Source organism: Bidens hawaiensis, unplaced genomic scaffold (genome assembly GCF_021521415.1).
Source record: "Bidens hawaiensis isolate Kalapana, Puna unplaced genomic scaffold, B.hawaiensis_p1.1 tig00064988_1, whole genome shotgun sequence".
Taxonomy (NCBI): domain Eukaryota; kingdom Viridiplantae; phylum Streptophyta; class Magnoliopsida; order Asterales; family Asteraceae; genus Bidens; species Bidens hawaiensis.
Genome location: NW_027501597.1, coordinates 47918 through 73027, shown reverse-complemented (window position 1 = coordinate 73027; position 25110 = coordinate 47918). Strand labels below are relative to the sequence as shown.

General features: G+C 44.2%; 1 protein-coding gene across 1 annotated transcript; it reads right to left on the bottom strand.

Moving 5' to 3' along the window:
* Positions 1-20283: 20283 nt before the first annotated feature.
* LOC143604391 (putative (S)-N-methylcoclaurine 3'-hydroxylase isozyme 2) lies at positions 20284-22180 on the bottom strand. The gene is made up of 2 exons (XM_077080889.1): positions 21097-22180; positions 20284-20987 (listed from the first exon to the last, which is right to left on the bottom strand). The coding sequence occupies exons 1-2, from the start codon at positions 22006-22008 to the stop codon at positions 20385-20387; spliced, it is 1515 nt and encodes a 504-aa protein (XP_076937004.1). The 5' UTR covers positions 22009-22180; the 3' UTR covers positions 20284-20384.
* Between the last annotated feature and the right edge of the window lie 2930 nt (positions 22181-25110).

Genomic DNA, 25110 nt, shown 5'->3' with positions numbered 1-25110 from the left:
TTTCAAAGGACAATCTGCAACAAGATGTCCTAACCTGTTACATCTAAAGCAACATCTACTCTCCATTTTCTTGTCAAATGTTGGTTTGGATGTAGAGGTAGTATTACCAGCCGTTCGTCTCACATAAGGTGGGACGTACGGATTGAGTGGAGAACTCTTTTTAGAAACTTTATCATTATCTCCACTGGTGGGTAATTCTACCTTTTCTTTTGTCTGACCAGATTCGGACAACATATCCGAATCTGATGAGACTGGACTTGATACAGAAATATTCACACTAGAAACAGGCGAACTTGTTTCGCCACAGCTAACACTTGGTTTGACACTAGTAATTCTAATTGGGGTTGACTGAGCAATCTCAAAATCAACAGATTTCTGAACACTTGGATTATAAGTGTAATTATGGTTAAAGGGTGGTGGAACCTCGTGGTATCCGATTCCTGCCCTCTTTGCAGAGGTACTTGGATCACTCACAAGGTGATCAAGGATAGCCGAGGAGTTTCTGAACTGCTCAAGTTTGCGGTTCAGTTCCACCACCTTTACCTGGTGGTCAGCAATCTGTTTATCTCTATCAGCAATCAATTTTGTCTTTTCTTCCAAAACCTCATAACTAAGATCAATAATTTCTATTTTCTCAGCAAGTTTAGTTTTAAGACTTTTAATGTCTTTTTCACAAGCCTTTATCTTAACTTTATAACTGTTTTCTCTTGCTTTAATGAAATGGTGATCTTCTTTAACAGTTTTAAACTCAGCATCTAATTTGACATACTGATCAGTTATATTGGTTAGTTGCTCAGTCAAATTTTCACAATTAGCACAAATAATTTTGGGACATACCTTGGATCTACCATCCTGATCGTTCGCCATGAAAGCAGTTTCTTCTTCATTTGCTTTCTTCTCTCCATCAACCTTCTCAACTTCTACAGCTTCAGTCTCAGCTATGTGTGCTTGTTCACCCAAACCACTTGAGTGTTGGTTCCAGTTGTATTCTCCTGCCTCTCTAGTTAACATGGCATTGATCTCGCGGTTAATTCCAGAGTGTTGGTTAGGCCTAACTTGTCCCCGTTCAACTCTCTCATTCCTACATTCCCTAGCAAAGTGCCCGAACTGTTGACAATTGTAGCACCTTACTTTTGATTTGTCAAATCCAGGCCTACCACCAACAAACTTTCTTCCTGTTTTGTTCATAAAACGTTTTACCCGTCTCACGATCATTGCCATTTGCCATTGCAAATCCATTTCTTCCAAATCGTCAGCATCAATCTGGTCATAATCCTCATCAAGAACGGCAGGGTCCACAATCTTCCCCTGGATATAATTCTCGTATGAAGCAATAAATGAAGCGTAGACTGCAAACTGCTCTTCAGCAGATTTTACACTCATAGGCATCTTGGTGTAATTATTGCTTGTGGGACCAGCTGAATAACCACTTGTAGAGGATTGAGGCTTTGAAGCACTAGATCCTCCAGCAACAAAACATACGTCCCCATTTGAGTTCACAGAAACATTTCCTTCATGTGCAGAGTCAGAACCTGACTCCCCCTTCGAATAAAATGCAGCAGATTCAGGCCTTGAACTTGAGCCTGAGTTAACTTTAGCACCATACATACCAGGGTCTTGTATCTGGTCTGTGGGTGTCTCCTTTCGAACCATATTTAGCTCATACGTTCTGAGCTTGTTCACTGCAGTTTCTAAGTCACAGTTAGGAAAGTCTTTGTCTTCCCTCATTAACACGGTATACATTTCCCACTTCGGTGGGAGAGCATCTAGAAGCTTTTCAACGATCTCCTCCTCTCGATAGGCAATTGAATAGTTGCTAAGCTCTGTCATTAAGTGATAGTATCGGGTGATAATATCATCTAAGGATTCATTCTTCAAATATTTGAAGACGGAGAATTGGGTTTTTAAAAGTTTAATTTTTGAGGCACGTATACCCACGTTCCCCTCGAATCTGTTTTCCAGAGCATCCCAGAGCTCTCTTGCAGAAGTGTACTTTCGGAATGTATGAAGAACTTCTTGAGGTAGTGCCATAGTAATAGCAGCATGGGCCTTACTCTCAGCCTCATACATTTTCTTCTCCTCGTCATCCATCTTACTGTACTTCTTCACCACATCACGTCCTTCGTATTGCATGGTTGGAGGTACATATCCATCCTGCATGCACACCCACATCTTGGCGTCCTGATATTTGATATACTGGATGAACCTGTCCTTCCATGCCACGAAGTCCGTTCCCTTCATCAACCTCGGGGCCTTAGTGGCTGACCCCGCCTCTACCTCCATCTTGACTAAATCTGAGATGTTAATCGCGGACATCCTTGCGAAAACCTGAAAAACCTGAAAAACACAAAAAAAATATTAAAACAGCTCAGATGGCGAAGTTAAGAATAACTTCGCTGGAAGTTAACTTCGCTGAACAAGAACTTCGCTAGATCTTAAATTCGCTTGACTTGGCGAAGTTAAGAATAACTTCGCTTAGAATGAGCGAACTTAGGATGTAAGCGAAGTTGGGTGGTAAGCGAAGTTACGGATAACTTCGCTTTGGCGAACTTATGAGGTAAGCGAAGTTGTGGTTAACTTCGCTAATCCTTATATCTTCGCCGAAACCCTAATCTCCAGTGACGGCAACTTCGCCTGAATTCAGCAACTTCGCCCGATGAACGCGAAGAACAGTTCAGATCTGAAACTCGGATTTTAACGAGAATTTTGAAGGTTTAAAGGCTTAAACACACTGGTAGGTAGCTAGAATGAATAAACACACCAAAAACTCGTCCCGGTAACACCCGAAATGAAACGAAATCTACACCCGCGTGAAATCCCGAACCTCACAATCGAGCCGATGGCTCTGATACCAATTGTAGGTTCCTGAACGCGGATCGTACACGGGAAATCTCTAACAACGCAGGTGCGGAATCCCTGCGTATATAGGTACGAGTGTAGATATTGTAGAGATTGAATACACGAACAATGAACACGAGCTATAAGGTAAACACGTTATATTGAATAACTAAACACGTGACAGTAAGTCACTGTTACAGAGAACAAAACGAAACAAAGCGTAACCAAAAACCCTAACTCACGTTCTCTTCTGTTTCGGCTGAAACAGTGTATTTAAACACGACAACTTCGCCACTGGCGAAGTTGTCAGTAACCTCGCTAAATCAGCAAGTTCGCCATAGCGAACTTGCTGATAACTTCGCTAGTTTACAAAACAAAACATAAACAAACCATTAACTATATTACAGACTCGATAACAAATACTAGACTATGAACTACTGACAAACATGTACCAACAACAATCATTAAAATCACGCATGAGGGTTTTTGCCTGGGCGAGGTACAGGGCCATTGTGTCGTTCACAGCCGTGTACGTCCCATTTATTTGGTTGGCCACCAGCATGGAATCCACGTGGGCTTCCAAGTTTTTCACTCCCATCTTACGCGCAATTCTCAAACCGGCCAAGAATGCTTCGTATTCGGCTTCGTTATTCGTACTTGGAAAATCCAACCGAATAGCGTAAGTATATTCTTGGCCTGCTGGGTTGGTTAATTTTAACCCTGCGCCTGAACCCTCGTTACTGGCGGCTCCATCAGTGTAGAGTCGCCAGACATCATTGATGTCCTGTGCTGGGGAGGGTTGAGCCTCCTCCTGGCACTCTTTCTCCCGCGAAGCGGGGACTTCTGCAATAAAATCGGCCAGGACCTGGCCTTTTATGGCTGGTCTTGGCTTGTACTTAATTGCATATTCTCCCAATTCAATTGCCCATTTGGCTAGACGTCCCGATAATTCGGGTTTGCCTAGAACGTTTGAGAGTTTGAAGTTGGTGAGAATGGTAATTGGGTGACCCTGGAAATATCGTCTTAACCTGCGTGAAGCGTGTATAAGTGCTAAGACTAATTTTTCGAGGGTAGAGTACCGGGTTTCTACGTCTGTTAGTACACGGCTAACATAATATATTGGCATCTGGATGCCCTTTCGTTCTACTAGCAGGACTGCCCCGGTTGCTCTATCTGTTGCGGAAAGGTATAGGATTAACTCCTCTCCTGCTTGTGGTGCTGTAAGTGTTGGAAGTTCGATCAAGCGTGACCGAATCTCCTGAAAAGCTGCTTCCGCTTCTGGTGTCCAGCGGAAGTGCGTTTTCTTCAAGCAGTTTCTCAATGTTGACACGAAAGGAAACGACTTATCCGCATGGTTTGCCAAGAAGCGATTAAGTGCGACTAGTCGTCCATTCAGTGTCTGAGCCTGTTTGATGGTGGTAGGTGATTCCATTTTAACAATGGCTTCGACCTTTTCAGGGTTCGCTCTGAAGCCATCTTTAGTAACAATGACTCCCAAGAACTTCCCTTCTTCCATCCCAAATGAACACTTGCTCGGGTTGAGCTTCATGTTTATTTTTCGGAGCGTGTTGAAAGTTTCTTCAATGTCTTTCAACATCGCTTCTGGCTCGAGGCTTTTGATGACTAAATCATCCATATAGACTTCCAAGTTTCTCCCGATTTGGGCATGAAACTCTTTGTCCATTAGTCGTTGGTACGTGGACCCTGCATTCTTAAGTCCGAATGGCATCATTTTATAACAAAATGTACCATCGGGCGTCCGAAATGCGGTTTTGTCCTGGTCCTCTATGGCCATGTGGATTTGATGGTACCCCTTATACGCATCCAAGAAGCATTTAAGGCGAAATGGTGCCAACGAATCCACCTTGAGATCAATTTCTGGTAACGGATAACAATCTTTGGGGCATGCTTTGTTCAAATCTTTGAAATCTATGCACATGCGCCATTGTTTGTCATTCTTCGGTACCATTACGGGATTTGCAACCCATGTTTGATATCTACTAACGCGTACGATGCCTGCCTCAAGGAGTTCCTTGACTTGGGTTCTACACGCGTTAGTTTGTTCAGGCCCCATTACTCTGCGCTTTTGTACGACTGGCGTAACAGCCGGATCGCACTTGAGCTTATGCTCCGCCTTACTTCGGGGTACACCAGTCATGTCAGCTGGTGCCCACGCAAAGATGTCAGCGTTTTTCTGCAGTAAGCGTTTGAGTAATGTGCGGGTGGGATCAACGATTGTTGGTCCAATGGTAACGGCCTGGTCGGGGTATTTGCCATTGAATGCCCATTTTTCCGGTTCAGTGATGGTTGGTTTAGCCTTTTTCGGTTTGGGTTTAGATGAGACAGATGCAATGCATACCTGGGGAATGCCAGAGATCATCGCTACACCCTCAGCTGTTGGCCATCCCATCATGCCGTGGACTGAAGATACCACGGCATTGAATCTTGCCATCCCGTCTCTTCCGAATAGGATGTCGTACGTGTGGTGTGGCTTTTTCATCACGACAAAATCCACGTCTTCTGTGCGTGAATGATTCCCATCAGTAAGAGTAACGGGGAAAGATAGGATACCCAGGGGGGTTTCTGTACTGCCGTCAAACCCTTCCATTGAAGCGTAGACCGTTTCCAAGCGTTCTTTATCTTCATCATCCAGCTTATCAAAGAACTGCCTGTACATCACTGTCGACGAAGCGCCGTTGTCAGCAAGAGTGCGGGAAGTGATGTAATGCCCCAGCTGGCTTCTGATGACGATGGGGCCTTCTTTGCTGGGGCCTCCTGGCACTCGCGGGAAGCGCACCTCAGCTTCCTTCCACGCGCATGGTTCTGTCACTCGCCTTTTTCTTCCTCTGACCTTAACATGAACCATGTTGATGCTGATGTCGACGGGCTTCCGTCCGTTACCTCTGTACCGGTTGTCATTCCTTCCTCCCTTCCTGATTGATGCCACGAGATGTGCAAGTCTTCCATCCTTGACAAATGTCTCAATAATATCCTTCAAGGATGTGCACTCTTCAGTACCATGACCCTTTGTCCCGTGGAAATCACAGGATTTGCTTTGATCCGCATTAGGTTTCTGCCGGATCAATGGGGCTTTTGGCCATGGCAATTTTTCCGTGGAAAATATCTCCATGACGCTCTTCGTGAGTGGCGTCCACCGGTGTTTTCGGTTTGAAGGGTGTGTGTTATCCCTTCCGCCAACAAGAGGGCGAGAGCTGGATGAGGTGTCAAAGTTTACCCTTGACTGCCAAATACCTAGCCTCCTCTTTTTGTTCTGCCGGGCGATCCGGACATTGTTCTCTCTTGTCCTCTGCGTGTAGAGGTGTGTACTCTGGGGAAGATCCCTTCCCAGTTGCTTTTCCGTCTCGGCAAAGCGCTTTGCCGCCGTCATGATGGCATCCCAAGTTGATGGCATGCCATCCTTACCCGTCAATGTGCGGATAAGTTCTGGGTATTCGGCGCCTTGGATGAAGGCGGCGCGAACCAGATCCTCACTTATGTTGCCGAGACTAAGCTTTTTGGAGTTGAAGCGAGTGATGAAGTCCAGTAAAGATTCATCCTCCTCTCTCACGCAGTTGAGGATCGTCCACTGCTCTTCAGTGTACTTCCTCTGTTGGCTGAAGTGCTGGCTGAACTTGTTCTGAAAGTCCGCCCAGTCATATATGTGGTGGATCGGTAAACGATCGAACCATGCCCTGGCCGCTCCGACCAGAGTCATTTGGAACATGTAGCACCACGTGGGTTCCGTCCAGTTGCTGACGGTAGCCCCCGCAATGAACCTGTTCAAATGGTCGTCTGGGTCGGATAGACCATCATAAGTGCCAATGTTGGACATTTGCTTGGCACTTCTCGGGGCGATTGCTTCCGCAATGTCCCTTGCGAATTTTGACTTTCCTGCATTTGTAGCAGTTGGTCTAAAGGTCTTGGAGAAGTCACGCGGGTTTCTCTCCGCGATTGGTTTAAAAGCTTCCCCAAAATTCCTTTTTGGTTGGACGTCCGTTTCCTTACGCTTCCCTTTCGCCTTATGGCGAGGGTTCGCGTCGGTATCGGACTCCAACTCGTCGTCTGAGTACTCGCAGTCACTGCTCATATTGAGGTGTTGGCGAGTACTGCCGAATTCGTCGGCCTGTTAAGCTGAACGCAAGAGTTCATCCAATTCGGCTTGGAATTCTCTTTGCCGTGCTTCGGCCCACGCCTTCACTTGATCTAGTGTTTGGCGAGGGACCCTCGTTCGTTTTTCCAGCTGGGTATCGGTGAACCCCAGTGGAATATTTACTGCACTTGCCCCGGCTTGGGTAGTCGGGGTAGTGTTCGTAAGGATTGTATAACCGCCGGTGTTCCCCCCAGTTGCTGGGGTTGTTATCGGGGTTTCTTGGTCGGTTACAGGCCTTTGGACCGGAGTAACGTTAACCATTTCTTCAGAAATTGTGAAAAAACTAAAATAGTTCTAGCTTTTATGCACGGATGGCGCCAATGAAGAAACACTAAGTGACCCGGTACAGATTATAGATAATCTGGGGGTTAAGTAATGTTTCCCACGGATGAGATCTAGCTGAGAAGGCTGTTCTTCAGGAGACCTGCAAAACAAACACCGTAAGCTCGTCACTGAGAAGGGGGGGGGTTCCTCCTTGTGACCACCCTCCGGCGTGAGAATCAGACTAGATTGCTCTGAATATAAGTGTATATTAAGAGATTGCTAGATAACTGGATAACAGATGGTCTTACCATTCCAAGGTGTTGGAGTATTTATAGCCGAAGGTAGGTTTCCTAGAAGGTACAGCCGGCTGAATAGTATTCCTGTTCTACCAACAGTGGACTATGCACAGGCCATACTGGTTGGTGGGTAGGTTACGGCCAACAGTAACAAAGTCGGCTGCACTATTCCACCAACTGTAGACTATGCACGTCCCACCTACTGTGGATTGTACGCAAGCCATGCTGGTTGGTGAATAGGTTACGGCCAACAGTAACACTATTCCACCAACTGTAGGCTGCGCATGCCCCACAGTAAGGGTTGGTGAGTAGGCAGCGGCTAATAGTGACAAACAGTACTAGAGGGTGCTCCTCCTCGCACTGTTGTCGGTGAGCTGTCACCCTGTGATTGGCTCATGGGCTGTTCTGGTCAGATCGTCTGTCCTATCCATACCTTGGTAGGTATAGTACAAAAGATCTTTCAGAATCATACAGACTGGCTCATTTAGGCGGGATTGTTCCCGCCTTGCTCATTCCTTCATGTGACTACTGAAGTATCTAGTGTCTTGTGCGTGTAGCCCTGCTGTCTGCGGGTAGCCTTCCCTGATGGCTTGTATCCGCAACTGCGGGAACAGGCGGGGTACTTTACCATTGGGAGCCTTTCCCTGCGTGTACAGCTTGCGTACTGCGCGTAAGGTTCTCTGAGCATAGTGGGTCCTGCGGGAGCAGATGGCCTTTGCGCAGACGTCCCTGTTCAAGGTTAGTCTTGCGGGACCAACTGGGCTCTGCTGGGACCTACCTCTTCAAGCTCCAAACGGTATCTTGTATTAATGGTTTCCTTTAGCGATTAAGAATCAGAGGACAGAGGTTTTTTTAAATTTTTCCATCTAAATTCTTGTTAACCTAACAAATATGAACCCACTATCTCATATTTGGACTTTGGAGTGACGTGTGACATTCGTCAATTTCGGGTCACTTTTGTTATGTAAACCCGACCCGTTTGTAACCCGAACATTTCAAATATATAAAATATTGGATCTTGTCATTTAAAATATATAAAATATTGGTTTTTTTTATATTATGCATTGAGTTTGACCATTTAAACATACCCATTTTTATGCAAACCATAAAAGAATCTTTATACCCAACCCTTCACTCCTTCCCTATATATACACACCCATCTTCTTCATTTTACTCTTGCTACATCTCTAAAAACTCTCTCAAAACTCCATAGATTCAAGGTTGTTATTTCATATGTATTCTTGAAGTTTTGACTTCTCAAGTCAAACTAACTATAGTCTTTCATTCTAACTTGTTCATCTAACATTACTAACTCTTGAATATGGTGGTACAACATATATATAATACACACCCCTTGTTTCCTTTATTTGTTACTTCACCGACTCTGGTTGGTTAAGTTTCGAATGTCATAAGTCAAGGCTTCATGGAGGACTTCGTGTTCTTGATATATATTCACACACATAACTTATTATACATATCACTTATGACTAACTTCTAACCCTTTAGTTTGTTCATCTTATTTACAAGTTCCATGGTGTGGGTTTGTATAAGACTAACCTCGGTTTAACCGAAACTAGTCCAAACCGGAAACCGAACTTTTGTTTACTAGTTTTGTTAAAATAGTTGTTTAAACATGTTTGTTGCTAGATTTGAGTTTCAAAAATCATTTTTACAAGTTCTTTGATATTAAGCATATGGAATCCATCTATGAACTCGTTGGGAGATGGAAACCGAACTAAACCGAAACTTTTGCTTAAAAGACTTGTAGTTAACTTTTTTTGTTGTAAAATTTAAGTTTTCTTCATTTATAAACCAATATACAAGTTCTATGATATTTGGGCATGTAGAAACCATCTATTAACTATTTGTGAAATGGAGACAGAACCAAACTGAACTATACCGACTTTTACTCGCTTAAGACACACAAGTGTGTTTTTAGCTATCAAGACTTGTATATTTCTTTAAAAAAATAGTTTACAAACTGATTTTAATTATTTTCTTAAGTACTTGGAATAGTTGGATTCAACTTGATCTCATAACATAGTTTGGACCGACAAAACCGAACACTTGCTTAACGTGCGTTGTTAGTTCTAAACAATAGATCTACGTAGTTGGTTAAGTGTTAGTATGTTTTAATGAGTTATCTCATAACAATTAATATTTTGGAAAGTTGACTTTGGGTTCGACCATTTGTCAAGACCCGAACCGACAACCCGAACACTCGTTAAAAACCCGTTTTAGTATCTTTAGCCTAATGGAACTTGCATTTTAGCATTTTTCCCACCTTATTACTTAACATTGGTTAAGTAAATATTAAGGTTAGATACTTTAACCCGGTTTTGAGCAAACTTACATTTTTTAAAAGGGTTATTATTATAAATTCTTAAATAGTTACATTTTAAACCTTGAACTTTAATTGATTAGGTTTTGTATACTAGTTTTGTGGCTTTTCATACTATATATCTATTGTTCAAAATTATGAATTGCTCACCAACCTTTGTGTTGATAAACTTTATTTTATGAAATGTTACAGGTTTGCATCTAGGTTGATTATGGAGTTCGTTGAAGAAAACGTCACAAATACCGTTAGGATAGCAAAAATGAACAATATTTGATTTTCTATATTTTGTTTTATTTGAGTTATGAATATTTGGTTATGTGACATTTTCGATGTTGTGAAATGAAACGAGTTTGTTAAATATTGTCGCTTTAAATAGTGTCATGCGCTTATAAGCAATCGTTGCTCCCCGGCATGTTCCGCCGCCTTTGGTCGGGGTGTGACATGACGAAAACCATATCACTAGACCATCAAGAGCATTCATAATAAGGACTTTTAAAAACACCAAAAAACATTATAGTAAGCTAACAAATCATAAAAACATCATTCTTTAAAAATAATCAAAGTTCACCCAATAAAAAATCCTAAAAAAATTTCAAAACATTGTCACATCATCACCCAAAAACAAATTTAACAACTTTTTTATTAGTATTCATGAACCCCCCCCCCCCCCTCTCCACACACACACCACCACCACCACGCGCACACACACCCCAACTTGGCCCACCACATGCAAAAAGTAATGTCTCTAGAAGTGCTTGTATAAAAACTTCTTTGAAAAATGTGTGGTAAAAACTTCTCACACAATATATAAAAACGTGTGATATGGACAAACACCTAAAAACATTCCTTAAAAATGTTTATTGGGGTAAAAATGTTGATCAATATGATGATTACAGAATCCTAACGTCGTTACTTGTAAGTCATCGGAAAAACGTTTTTTGCCGAAAAAATCATACTTTTTGCCAAAAAAAAACTCAACATGAACACCGCCGCCACCACCAACTGAATCAACACCAACCAACCACCACCACTTGAGCACCACCAACCGATTCCGGTGATAGTTCTAAGGTTCCGATAACCTCAATAATTGGGGCTTTTACTAGAAAAATATTCCAAAAGGTTCGATCGAAGGTTACAAAGATGCTTGTGACGAAAATGTTGAGTTTTTTGGGGAAGAAATGTGAGTTTTCCGGCCAAAAAGTTTTTCCATCGATCTGCAACTAACGGTGTTAGGATATACTTAGTCACAGACCGTTAGAAACAAATACGTTAAAAGATGGGACCGTTAGCAGACAATTGATTAGTTAGGACCATCAACAATCAAAAGATAATAGTTGTGATTAATAAAACCAAAATATCTCCTTAGTATTTAAAATTTTCTATCACAAAGGTAAAGATTGTTCGATATGGCCGGTGATAAAATTGTGCTTGTCAACATAAACGGAAGTCAAAAGTTGTTTAAGTCAAAGTGAAAGTCAACGTTACAGTTAGTTGTTACAAGTTTGTAATCGTTTGAATGACTAATGACAAGTTACTAAACTTTGGAGGGCCTGGCAAGAAAGTTTAGGGACTATTTGTTTCATTCTTGAAAGTGGGTTGTTAATAGCTGTTAACAGCAAATTTAAATTAGGATCCATTTGGGGTTTAATACTAGCTACTTAATGATTTCAATTCATTTCGTTCAGTTGTAATTCCGTTTTCATTTCTCATTCAATTATTCATGTGAGTAGCTCTTTCGATTGTGAATCATTTTTGTTCTTAATTTCCACATAATCGATAACAACCTCATCTATTGGTGTTGGTGATCGCTCGGTAAAATATTAAGATATATGTCCGTATATGTGTGATCTCTTATGTGTTCCTGAGTTCATTTATGAAGAGAAAGGCAAGGAAAATAATTTTTTTTTTCTTATTTTTTTCCTTTGGTATATTCTCTTTTTCTTCAACTTATTTTCTTTCCAAATCTTTTCAATTTGGAAGGATACAAATTCTTTTATTTTACTCATTATTTTTTCTTCTCTCCCATCCTTTTCTTTCTTTTAATGAAACTCGGGAACATCTAACTTTCCTTTCTTAAATAAAACTCAGGAACACAACATATTTTTTCATTCCTCATTTTCCTTCCATTTTCTCCTTTAAATGAAACTCGAGAACACACAGTAAATATTGTGTTCACTCAGTAAGATGTACCGTTAGTAAATGTTAATGGATTACCAATCATCGACAAGTTGGTGAGATATATGTCTGTCGGTAATTAAATAACTTTTATTTTGCAGTAGTTCTATCAATATTCTTTTTAAATACATTAGAACTTCAAACATCCACAATGATACACGTTATTCATACATCACTTCATTACATGAAATTGAAATACACTAAATTTAACATCTTTTATTCTTGTAAGATACAAAATAGGACGAGAGTCCACACCAGAAGCGGAAGCAGCTTTTCAGGAGATTCGGTCACGCTTGATCGAACTCCCAACGCTCACAGCACCAAAAGCGGGAGAGGAGTTAATCCTATACCTTTCCGCAACAGATAGAGCAACCGGGGCAGTCCTGCTAGTAGAGCGAAAAGGCATCCAGATGCCAATCTACTATGTCAGTCGTATCCTAACAGACGTAGAAACCCGGTACTCTACCCTCGAAAAATTAGTCTTAGCACTTATACACGCTTCACGCAGGTTAAGACGATATTTCCAGGGTCACCCAATCACCATTCTCTCCAACTTCAAACTTGCAAACGTTCTAGGAAAACCCGAGTTATCGGGACGCCTAGCCAAATGGGCAATTGAGTTGGGGGAGTACGCGATAAAGTATAAGCCAAGACCAGCCATAAAAGGCCAGGTTTTGGCCGACTTTATTGCAGAAGTGCCTGCATCGCGGGAAAAAGAGTGCCAGGAAGAGGCTCAACCCTCTCCAGCACAAGACATCAATGATGTCTGGCGACTCTACACTGATGGAGCAGCCAGTAACGAGGGTTCAGGCGCAGGGCTGAAACTAACCAACCCAGCAGGCCAAGAATACACTTACGCTATTCGACTGGACTTTCCAAGTACGAATAACGAAGCCGAGTATGAGGCATTCTTGGCTGGGCTGAGAATTGCGCGTAAGATGGGAGTGAAAAACTTGGAAGCCCACGTGGATTCCATGTTAGTAGCCAATCAAATCAACGGGACGTACACGGCCGTGAACGACACAATGGCCCTGTACCTCGCACAAGCAAAATCCCTTATGCCCGATTTCAACGACTGCAAAGTCATACACGTCAAGCGAAGTGAAAACAAATCTGCGGATGCGTTAAGCAAGCTTGCATCATTAGCCTTCACCCACTTAGGAAATGATATCCGCATTGAACTCCTCGAGACACCTTCGGTCCCGCACAAGGAAATTTGTGTCATCCAAACCGGCACGGAAACGTGGATGACACCAATAATAAAATACCTTGCGGCAGGTACACTACCAGAGTCAAAAGCACAGGCAAGAAAACTACGCTGTAAAGCACTGAATTATCAACTCATCGATGACATCCTTTACAGACGTAACTTTCTTGGCCCACTCTTGAGATGCGTGGACAACCAAGATGCTGACTACCTCCTAAGGGAAGTACACGAAGGCATCTGTGGAATACACGCAGGTCCCCGCGCTGTTGTAGCTAAGCTAAACAACGCGGGATACTTTTGGCCGGGGATGCATACGGATGCGCTGGCATACATCAGAAAATGTAGGTCTTGCCAGCTCTACGCACCCAACACGCACCGCCCGAAGAATGAACTTGTTCCAGTCACCTCTTCATGGCCATTTAAGAAGTGGGCCATCGATGTGACAGGCCCATTTCCTACAGCAGCAGGAAATGTTCAGTTCCTAGTGGTAGCCATCGACTACTTCACCAAGTGGATAGAAGCAAAACCCTTAGCCCAAACAACCGCGAAACATATCAAAAAATTTTTTTGGGAATTTATTATTTGTCGTTTTGGACTTCCACAGAATTTGGTGAGCGATAACGGCACCAACTTTGCTGACAAGAAGCTACAACAGTGGCTGAAAGAACTTCAAATCACCCACACCTTTACATCAGTGGCACACCCGCAAGGTAATGGTGAGGTGGAAAGAGCAAATAAGAGCATCGTCGAAGGCATAAAGAAAAGACTCCTTGAACACAGATCCGGCTGGGTGGACGAGCTTCCGCACGTCCTTTGGGCAAACAGAACACTGAAGAAGGCCAGTACGGGAGAAACCCCGTTCAGCCTCACTTATGGCACTGAAGCCATGGTCCCGGTCGAAATTGGTTTACCCTCACCAAGGGTCTTGATTCAGCCAGAAGACAATGATGCGGAAAGACGGTTGGACCTTATGCTAACCGAGGAACGCAGAGACTTAGCCGCAGTGCGTGAAGAGAACTACAAGCGACAAATGCAAAAGTACTACAACACGCGGGTAAAACTCTGCAACTTCAATGTAGGAGACTACATACTGCGTAACAACGAGGCTTCAAACCAAGAACGCCCAGGAAAGCTGGCCCCGGTCTGGGAAGGGCCATACATTATCAAAGAAGTCCTGGGAAAGGGCGCATACCGGCTCGAAAGGCTCGATGGCACTCCCATCCCAAGAACATGGAATGGAGCTCAATTACGCAAATGTTATATGTAGATCAATTCCAAACTTGTAAAGAAAAGGCCTAGAGCCACTTCTAATGGAAATGATTCTCCTTTCACAATGTGTTGATAGCCTTACCCTTATACTTATGAACTTCCCACACTGATGTGCCGGTATTCACCGCATAAATGGGGGAAGAAGTAAGTCGTTACGTGTGGAAGGCGGCAAAACCCGCATAAACACAAACGCTAAAAATCTCAAGTTTTAAGGAAAACCTACACGCAGGTCAGATGTAAGTAAAGTTTAGCCATCCTTGTAAGTGCAAGTGACGGTCTTACCCGCACAATCACAAACAAGGAAGTAAAACTTCAACCTATCATCTACCACGTTCAAAGGTTAACTTATTCTGAACACTTAGAAAATTTCAAAGGAAAAGATGAGGAAAACTTCCACGCAGGTCAGATATAAGTAAAGTTAAGCCATCCTACTAAGTGTAAGTGACGGGCATACCCGCATAATCATAAAAGAGGAAGCGAAACAAACTTATAATTTACCGCGTTAAAAAGTTAACTTATCTAAGTACTAAAGAAGTTACTAAGTTAGATCAAAACAGGCGTAAAATAAACAAGGCAAAGAACTAACACAATCTTTATTCCATCAAATTCAAATATTACAAAGATAACTATACAAAAGCAAAAATCTACGCTAATGGTGGAAAGGGATCTTCAGAATCAAGCTTCAGGACCACTTCCACTTGGACCCGCTCCATCAGTAGAGCGTGGTGGTTCAAGGAAAGCTTTAAGGATAGCTAGCCCATCATCAGCAGCAGCGACTTCATTCACCTTCTCCACCACCGGATGCGGGAAGGCGGCATACTGATTCACTGCTTGGTCGTAAACAGCTTCAGTATCAACATTATACAAAGGGAAGTTGGAAGGCGGGATGCCTTTCTCAACGAACCCTAGACCAAGCAGGAAGCCGGCCTTTTCCCCATCCTCATGAGAAGCGTTGAGGGCTGCGCTCATAGCATCATCATAAGACGTCTCTGAGAAGACCCGATGCACAACCTACAAGAAAATATACAAGTGTCAAAACCTTTTTCTATTTATACAGAAAAGCGTAAAGACATGAAAACAATACCTGAAACAACGCTTCTCGAAGAAGCCATTCCTTGGCAACCAGAGCTTCTTGGAGGGCAGCTTGAGCTTCGTTACGGGCGCGTTCGGCTTCACTCTTGTTGAGGTTGGCAAGCAACACTTCTTTAGCCGCAGCCTCTTCGATGCCCTTTAGCTTCCGCTCAGTATGGTCAAGCACCCCCCTCTGGTCCAAGATCTCCTGGAGCTTTTTGGCGTCTTCCATCGCCAAGGCATCATGAGCCTGCTGGAGAGCCTATAATTTGGCTTTAAGCTCTTCATTCTCCACGCGTAGAGGCTCAGCAACAGCTTCAGCCTTGGTGGCCCTCTCGGTTGCGTTCCTTGCAGTTTCCTTAGCCAGCCGAAGCTGTTCATTAACAGCTTGGGCAGCCTTGGAACGGGCCTCGAGTCGAGCCTGAACTTCAACCTCGAGGGCCTTGAAGGCCTTCTCCTTTTCCGCAGCCACTGCGGAAAGCCTTTGGTTCTCCTCCCGGACAGCCCGCGCCTGAGCCACTTCTTTAAGGCGAGCTGCTTTTAACTTGTCGTTTTCACGACAAAGCAGCTCGACGCGCGGCTGCATCCGGGCCAGGAGAACCCGAAGCTCATTGGTTAGCCTACCCTCCCGGTAGCTAGCCATGGCTTCCCCCAACGCACCACTGGGAGCAGCGTGACGAGCCCATTCCACGCACTCCACAGGGGTGCGAAGGGTTGTTCCTCGGCGAATGTTCCATCGTGGAAAATACACTTCATTGGAATCCGACACTGCAAAAAACATAAGGCAGTTAGGAAAAGATGATAAAAATATATATAAAATGGACCAAAAGAACCCTACGCACCTGTAGGGTCAATAACAGGCCGATAGCCACCAAACCCATCACCGGAACCCAACGGAAATCCATCCAAGAGGTCAGGCAGATGGGAAGGAGGCAGAAGTTGGCGATAAGCCCCATGCATACCTGAAGGTTCGGCCGTCGTTGCCGATGACGGAGGCATGGTAGAAGCCGCCGCGGTCGCCGCCGCGGAATCCGCAGCAAAAGTAACCGCCGGCTCGGTGAAAGATGCGGTAAAAAAAGCACTCACAGCCGGCGGTGACATCATCACAGCTGGAACAGTCGGCTCAAAGGAGTGAGCAACTGAACCAGCGGAAGCAGGCGCAGGCGCCTGGGTCGTCGCCTCAGGTAGGCTAACCAAGCCTACCGTCATTGGCGGAGAGGTACTCCTCTGCGCTCCACCCTGGAATGCGTCAACATCCACGCCTGCGTAAAGAAGATAAGTATTAATGATGGAAAACTATGAAAAAAGATAAAGGAAGTTTGTACTTACGGGTTTTCTTGAGCCTAAAGGTACGGAGAGGCGGGGACGAACCCGATGGAGCCGGCCTCTTTGCGCCGCTCACCGTCGTCTTCTTGGGCTCTCCGGAGGTGACAGTCGCAGCCTCCGGAGCGGTGGTCTTATCACCACCGGGATTCCCCGCCACCTCTTCGCTCTCGGTCTCCGAATCAGACCGAGGCGCCGGATCGGCAGTGGAGGCCACCTTCTCCTTCCCCTTCCCGCCGGCAGCCTTCTTCTTCCGCACCAACGGAGGACCATATGCGGATTCCTCATCAGAACATACGATTAAAGGAATTCCAGCAGAGGTTTCAACATTGAGGGGTCGAGGGTCGAATAGCGCCTTACCTGGCCGCCTGGCGCTAAGGATCTCGTGGCCTAGTGGATAGACCTCCACGAACCGATCCGCCGTTTGTTCTAGGATGGGCAACTCGTTCTCGTCTAGAGCGCGAGTACCCATCCGAGCGGGACCGTCAGCCTCCCGCGGGTTCAGAAGCGACTGCAAGTTGTTCCCCTCTGAAATAAACAGGAAAAAAGTTAGAAGAGATTCTAAATCAACAAAAAGAAACAAAGCATACCGTAAGGAACAGAGTTCGAACCGTATTCGAGGACGATTGGGATCTTATGCGCATCCGCATCCTTCCACACCCGGCTCATCCCCAGCATCACCATCCCGGACTCCGCAAACCGGTAAACCGGAGATTGGACTCGGGATATCTTCGAAAACCATTCCGCCTCCTCGTAGTTGGAGGCGTGAAGGCTGGGAAGTGCTTGCCCGTTCTTAAATTTCATGGCAAGGGGGATGGCGCGAGCGGAGATGTAGAAGAACTCTCGCTTCCACGAGCGAAGACTGCGCTCGGTTGCGCAACTCTTCAAACCCTTAATCCGGGTTATCAACGTGTACCACCCCTATATGCACCTCCAAGTGTAGAAGGTCATCAGGCGGTCAACATAGGGCTCAATGCCCAGAATCCGGCACACCCACTCGAAGTGCCAAATCTTGGCAATCGCCATCGGGTGCACCTCGGTCAGGTGCACACCGTGCCTCTCAAGGACACGGTAAACAAACTTTGTCAATGGGAACCTAAGATTCCCATAAACAAAGAATGCAGCATAAACCCCGATCTTGCCTCTGGGGGCATCATACACCGTCTGGTGGGGTTCAGGAAACTCAGGCTCGAGAGACTCGAGCATGAATTTCCTGACGATGTACTGATACAGATCGCCAGGCAGAGCACACTGGCACTCGCCAGCAGTACTCTTGTCATCGGCTGTAGATTCGAGATCACGAGACGACATCTTGCAAAAAGAAAGAAGAAAACGATTTCAAGAGAATGCTCGACTGAAAGATGAGTATTCGCCGGAAATCGTTCTTAAGATGAAGAGAAGAGTGAAAGTGTGGATTACAAAGAACCCTCTCCCCCTTTATATACTAATCGCAATTAATGCGATGCATTTAATGCGGAAGAGAGAGAAATCGAAGGTGCAATGAAACTATGACACGTGGCAAAGAGCAAGCTGGCAACAGCTGTTGACAGGACGCATACCATTAATTTCGCGGCCACGCGCCCGAAAAATCGTACCCACGCGCCTGAAAAAGCGTCTGGAATGACCATGTACTGTCACGTCACCATAACTTCCTGCACGTCCTGACACAGTCAGAAGAAACCGTCACACGACGTTTCATAGGTTTGGACTGTTCTTATCCTTTCACCAACTCTTCGAATTTCAAAAAAAAAAAATAAAAATTCAAAAAGATTCAAAAGTAAGCGGGAAAATACCCCTTACCTTGGCAACCAAGTAACCGTAAGACGGATGCGGGTACAGTGTTAAGGCAAAACCCTTCACATACCTAGCACCCGCAGGGAATTGACGCCAGGAATACCTTGGAAGTAAAGTAACCATAAGACGAGCGCGGGTACAGTGTTAAGGCAAAACCCTTCACATACCTAGCGCTCCGCAGGGAATTGAAACCAAGAAGGATCTTCTGGGCAATGCTTGCAGAAACGGAAATAACACCCCCGCATAGCGGGAACGTCGAGAACTACATTGTTTGAAGCTCCAGGATGGAATTGGTGGTTTTAACATAATTGATCGCTATGTTCAAAACTACCAAAACCTCATGGAGAATCCACACAAGTGGGACTCAACGCTCCTGACTTGCGAGGAGGTTACATACCTACCCGCATCATACCCAAAGATCAAGCAGGAAAGTCGGGAATTTCTGCAAGTGACAAGGACTTCCGCGGGAAGAATCCCCACGGAAAACCGAAAAACTAAACCCTTTTCAAAACCCCTTGTTAAGTCCAAAAGTTCACCTCACTTATTAATAATTCATGAGAAGAACATTGGACTGGGGGGACTTGAAGAGGTAGGTCCCAGCAGAGCCCAGTTGGACCCGCAAGACTCACCTTGAACAGGGACGTTTGCGCAACGACCAACTGCTCCAGCAGGACCCACCATGCTCAGAGAACCTTACGCGCAGTACGCCAGCTGTACCCGCAGGGAAAGCCTCCCAATGGTGAAGTACCTCGCCTGTTCCCGCAGCTGCGGATACAAGCCATCAGGGAAGGCTACCCGCACTAACAGCAAGGCTACACGCACAAGGCATTAGCTACTTCAGTAGTCACATGAAGGAATGAGCAAGGCAGGAATACTCCCGCCTAAATGAGCCAGTCCGTATGCTTCTGGAAGATCTTTCGTACTATACCTACTAAGGTATGGGCGGAACAGACAAATTGACCAGAACAGCCAATGCACCAATCACAGGGTGACAGCTCACCGACAACAATACTAGGAGGAGCACCCTCTAGTACTGTTTGTCACTATTAGCCGCTGCCTACTCACTAACCCTTACGATGGGACGTGCGCAGCCTACAGTTGGTGGAACAGTGCGTAGCCGGCAGTAAAGGAACAGTGTACAGCAGACCTTTACTGTTGGCCGTAGTCTATCCACCAACCAGCATGGCCTGTGCGTAGTCCACTGTTGGTGGAACAGGAATACTATTCAGCCGGCTGTACCTTCTAGGAAACCTACCTTCGGCTATAAATACTCCAACACCTTGGAATGGTAAGGACATCATCTGATATCTCATTATCTTATCTAGCAATCTCTCAATATACACTTATATTCAGAGCAATCTAGTCTGATTCTCACGCCGGATGGTGGTCACAAGGAGGAACCCCCCCCCTTCTCAGTGACGAGCTTACGGTGTCTGTTTTGCAGGTCACCTTAAGAACAACCTTCTCTGCTGGACCTCATACTCGTGGGAAACATTACTTAACCCCCAGATTATCCGTAATCTGCCTCGGGGTAACCTAGTGTTTCTTCACATCACTTCATTACATGAAATTGAAATACACTAAATTTAACATCTTTTATTCTTGTAAGATACAAAATAGGACGAGAGTCCACACCAATTAAGCATATTGATAAGATCATTTTTGTTTAAAGATTACCTTTAATGGATTTTCCCTTTTCATAGCAATCCCGAATTTTTCTTGTACGTCAAGCTTCGACGGGTCATCACCATTCGGAAGAGTCCACGCAAACTCGCGAATCAAAGTCGCCAATATATACTCAACGCTCTTGATACCCGATGGCATTCCCGCACATATCCTCCTCCCAGAACCAAACGGTAACAATTCAAAGTCCTGGCCTTTAAAATCAACCTTTGAGTTGGTAAATCTTTCAGGCATGCAACGTAACGGCTCGTCCCAAACTTTAGGGTCTCGACCCATTGCCCAAAGATTGACGAAAACTTTGGTGTTCTTTGGAATCGTATACTTCATAACCTCACAAGTTTCATTCGCTATACGAGGAAGAAGAAGAGGAACCGGTGGGTGTAATCTATAAGTTTCTTTGATGCAAGATTGTAGATAAGTTAATTGAGATAGCTGAGAGACCGATATCTGATCCGATTCGATTTCATTTCGCATCTCTTCTTCTACTTTCGACATTACTTCTTTGTGCCTCAAGAGCTCGGTCATGGCCCATACAACCACGGAGGTTGTAGTGTTACTTCCGGCTACGAAACGTTCCTGTAAACGAAACAACATTTTCAGTCACAAATCCACATTTTTCTAGAGCCAGCTGTTTTAAATAAAAGTTGTCGTTCTAAAAAATAATTATTTACTAAAATATGTTTACCATAACAAATTCATAGATTTGGTTACTTGTGAATCCATTTTCAAGCAGCCTATCCAAGAAAGATTGAGCTTGATCCGAAGACCACGTCGAAGAACCAACGACAGCCCTTCGTTCGTCGATAATAGTCTCCCAGTACGCATGCACCTTATCGACCACTTTCTTGGCTCCCCTTGTAGTTCCGTGAAGATCAAATCGCTCAAGCATCGGGTAAAACGAGCCTAAATCTTTAACATGACCTCCATACTCGATAACTTTATGCATGGACTCTTTTAGCCAGTCACAAGTACCATCTCCATCTGCATATTGCAGCATATCTTTCCCAAATATAATGGAACTCAAAGTGTTTAATAATGTAGTAAAAACCACATCTTCCACGTCAATCGCTTGACCTTGCTTTCGACGCAAGAAATCCACCAATTGGCTCACTTTTTCCACACGTAATCTAGACTGGGATTCCAAAGCTTTAGCCGAAAACAATTCGGATCGACAAATGGTTCTTAAGTTCTTCCATGTTTGGTTACATTCTGACCAAATAAGCGAGTGAGGTAACAGATCTTTCTGCTGAAATGCAGCAGGGCCGGCTCGAGACGAAAGGAAACGATCTTGAGTTTTGAGAACTCCCATGGCTGCTTCTGGTGAAGATGCCACCACTAGCAAGTTCTGGCCTAACCGAAGCGATATGAGGGGGCCGTATTGTCTGGATAAGATTGCGGTGGAGACGTGTGGTTTGTCTCCTACTTGATGCAAGTTTCCGATTACTGGAAGTGGCGTCGGGCCTGGTGGGAGGTTTATAATGGATTTGGAAGACAATAGTTTTGTTTGTTTGATGACGAATAAAAGGAAGGTGATTGTTGGTAGAAATAAGAGGGGAAAGAGGAGAGTGTTATCTTTAAGAAAGGTTGTGATATCCATTAGAGGTTTGTTATGAGAAGATTAATGGTATTAGGGTTTTGTGGTGTGAAGGAATATGAATATATAAGGGGTATTTATAGGCTTAAAATATCTGCATGTTTGAAGATAGGAAGAGTTTCATTTAAGGAAGATCGCATGAATAATCAACGATATAAACAGTTACATAAAAGGAAAGTCATAAATATCAACGATAATGATCTTATGTGAGGAGCACCATAAATATTAAGGAGATGTTTGTAAACATCTGAATGGAACCATTCAGATGTAAACATCTGATTCATCCAGACTTCAGACTGTTTGGTTTCAAACAGAAAAACATCTGAAAGGCTAAAATTAGGTCTTAATCATTCAGACTTATTGTTGTTGCTGAATGGGACAGAGTCTCATTCAGATCTGACTCATTTAGATCTGAATGAAATAAACAGCCCCTTAGTCGTTTAAAAGAAGAAAATAAGCATGCATGGGCGGTGGAACTAAAAAGGCCATTAAACGATTAGTTTGTTAAAAAATAATAATAATTTTATAATCACGTTCACATTGGCGTAACCGTTATATGCAAGATGGTAACCAATTTTGTTTACGTGACACACCTATACGACTTCACTTTATTTTCACATTGCCCATTATAGCCCAAGTGTGATCGAGAAATTAATAATCACTAAAATTCTACTTCCTTTTTATCAAAAAGTTAATATAATGGTCCTGCCACACATAAGGTCACTATGTTAAGTTAGCACAAAGCATGAGAATCCTTACAATACTTTAGGGGTGTTTGGCTAAGCTTTTGAAAATGGGTAATTTGTATATTGAAACACACAAAATAAGTCAACAAAATAATTTCTATGAAGCTTTTAAAAATGGTTTTGTTGACTTATTTGCTTTTTAAAAAAAACAAATAAGCAATTTTCAAAACTTAGCCAAACACCTTTTAAATAATGAAACCAGTATGCTCGTGTCATGTCAGCATAAAAATACCACTGATATTGCTAGACAAAGGAATATCACAGGCAGTACAGTCTATAATTTTTCGGGGAATGAAGTTGCCAACAAGCATTTGTTGACGAAAGAAGTTATAGGCGAGAGCTTACCAATGAAAGACCTTCTGAAGAAACACTAAGTGACCCGGTACAGATTATAGATAATCTGGGGGTTAAGTAATGTTTCCCACGGATGAGGTCTAACTGAGAAGGCTGTTCTTCGGGAGACCTGCAAAACAAACACCGTAAGCTCGTCACTGAGAAGGGGGGAGTTCCTCCTTGTGACCACCCTCCGGCGTGAGAATCAGACTAGGTTGCTCTGAATATAAGTGTATATTAAGAGATTGCTAGATAACTGGATATCAGATGATCTTACCATTCCAAGATATTGGAGTATTTATAGCCGAAGGTAGGTTTCCAAGAAGGTACAGCCGGCTGAATAGTATTCCTGTTCAACCAACAGTGGACTATGCACAGGCCATACTGGTTGGTGGGTAGGTTACGGCCAACAGTAACAAAGTCGGCTGCACTATTCCACCAACTGTAGTTTATGCACGTCCCACTTACTGTGGATTGTACGCAGGCCATGCTGGTTGGTGAATAGGTTACGGCCAACAGTAACACTATTCCACCAACTGTAGGCCGCGCATGCTCCTCAGTAAGGGTTGGTGAGTAGGCAGCGGCTAATAGTGACAAACAGTACTAGAGGGTGCTCCTCCTCGCCCTGTTGTCGATGAGCTGTCACCCTGTGATTGGCTCATGGGCTGTTCTGGTCAGATCGTCTGTCCTGTCCATACCTTGGTAGGCATGGTACAAAAGATCTTTCAGAATCAGACTGGCTCATTTAGGCGGGATTGTTCCCGCCTTGCTCATTTCTTCATGTGACTACTGAAGTAGCTAGTGTCTTGTGCGTGTAGCCCTGCTGTCTGCGGGTAGCCTTCCCTGATGGCTTGTATCCGCAACTGCGGGAACAGGCGGGGTACTTCACCATTGGGAGGCTTTCCCTGCGTGTTCAGCTTGTGTACTGCGCGTAAGATCCTATGAGCATGGTGGGTCCTGCGGGAGCAGATGGCCTTTGAGCAGACGTCCCTGTTCTAGGTGAGTCTTGCGGGACCAACTGATCTCTGCTGGGACCTACCTCTTCAAGTCCCCCCAGTCCAATGTTCTTCTCATGAATGTTTAATAAAGTGAGGTGAACTTTTGGACTAATGTCACTTGCAAAGGGGTTTTGAAAAGGGGTTTCTAGTTTTAAGGTTCTCCGTGGGGATTCTTCCCGCGGGTTTCCTAATGTCACTTGCAAAAATTCCCGATTTTTTTGCTTGATCTTTGGGTATGATGCGGGTAGGTATGTAACTTTCTCGCAAGTCAGGAGCGTTGAGTCTCACTTGTGTGGATTCTCCTTGAGGTTTTAGTGGTTTTGAACATAGTGATCAATTATGTTTAAACCACCAATTCCATCCTGGAGCCTCAAACAATGTATTTCTCGACGTTCCCGCTCTGCGGGGATGTTATTTCCGTTTCCACAAGCATTGCCCAGAAGATCCTTCCTGGTTTCAATTCCCTGCCGGGCGCTAGGTATGTTAAGGGTTTTGCTTTAACACTGTACCCGCGCTCGTCTTACGGTTACTTTACTTTCAAGGTACTCCTGGCGTCAATTCCCTGCGGGTGCTAGATACGTGAAGGGTTTTGCCTTAACACTGTATCCGCACCCGTCTTATAGTTACTTTGTTGCCGGGGTATTCTTGGCTTCAATTCCCTGCGGGTGGTAGGTATGTGGAAGGTTTTGCCTTAACACTGTACCCGCATCCGTCTTATGGTTACTTGGTTGCCAAGGTAAGGGGTATTTTCCCGCTTACCTTTGAATCTTTTTGAATTTTGAATTTTGAAATTCGAAAGGTTGGTGAGGATAAGAACAGTCCAAACATCTGAAACGTCGTGTGACGGTTTCTTCTGACTGTGTCAGGACGTGCAGGAAGTTATGGTGACGTGACAGAACATGGTCATTCCAGTCGCTTTTTCAGGCGCGTGGGCGTGATTTTTCGGGCGCGTGGCCGCGAAATTACTGGCACACGTCCTTTCAGCAGCTGTTGCCAGCTTGCTTTTTGCCACGTGTCATAGTTTTATT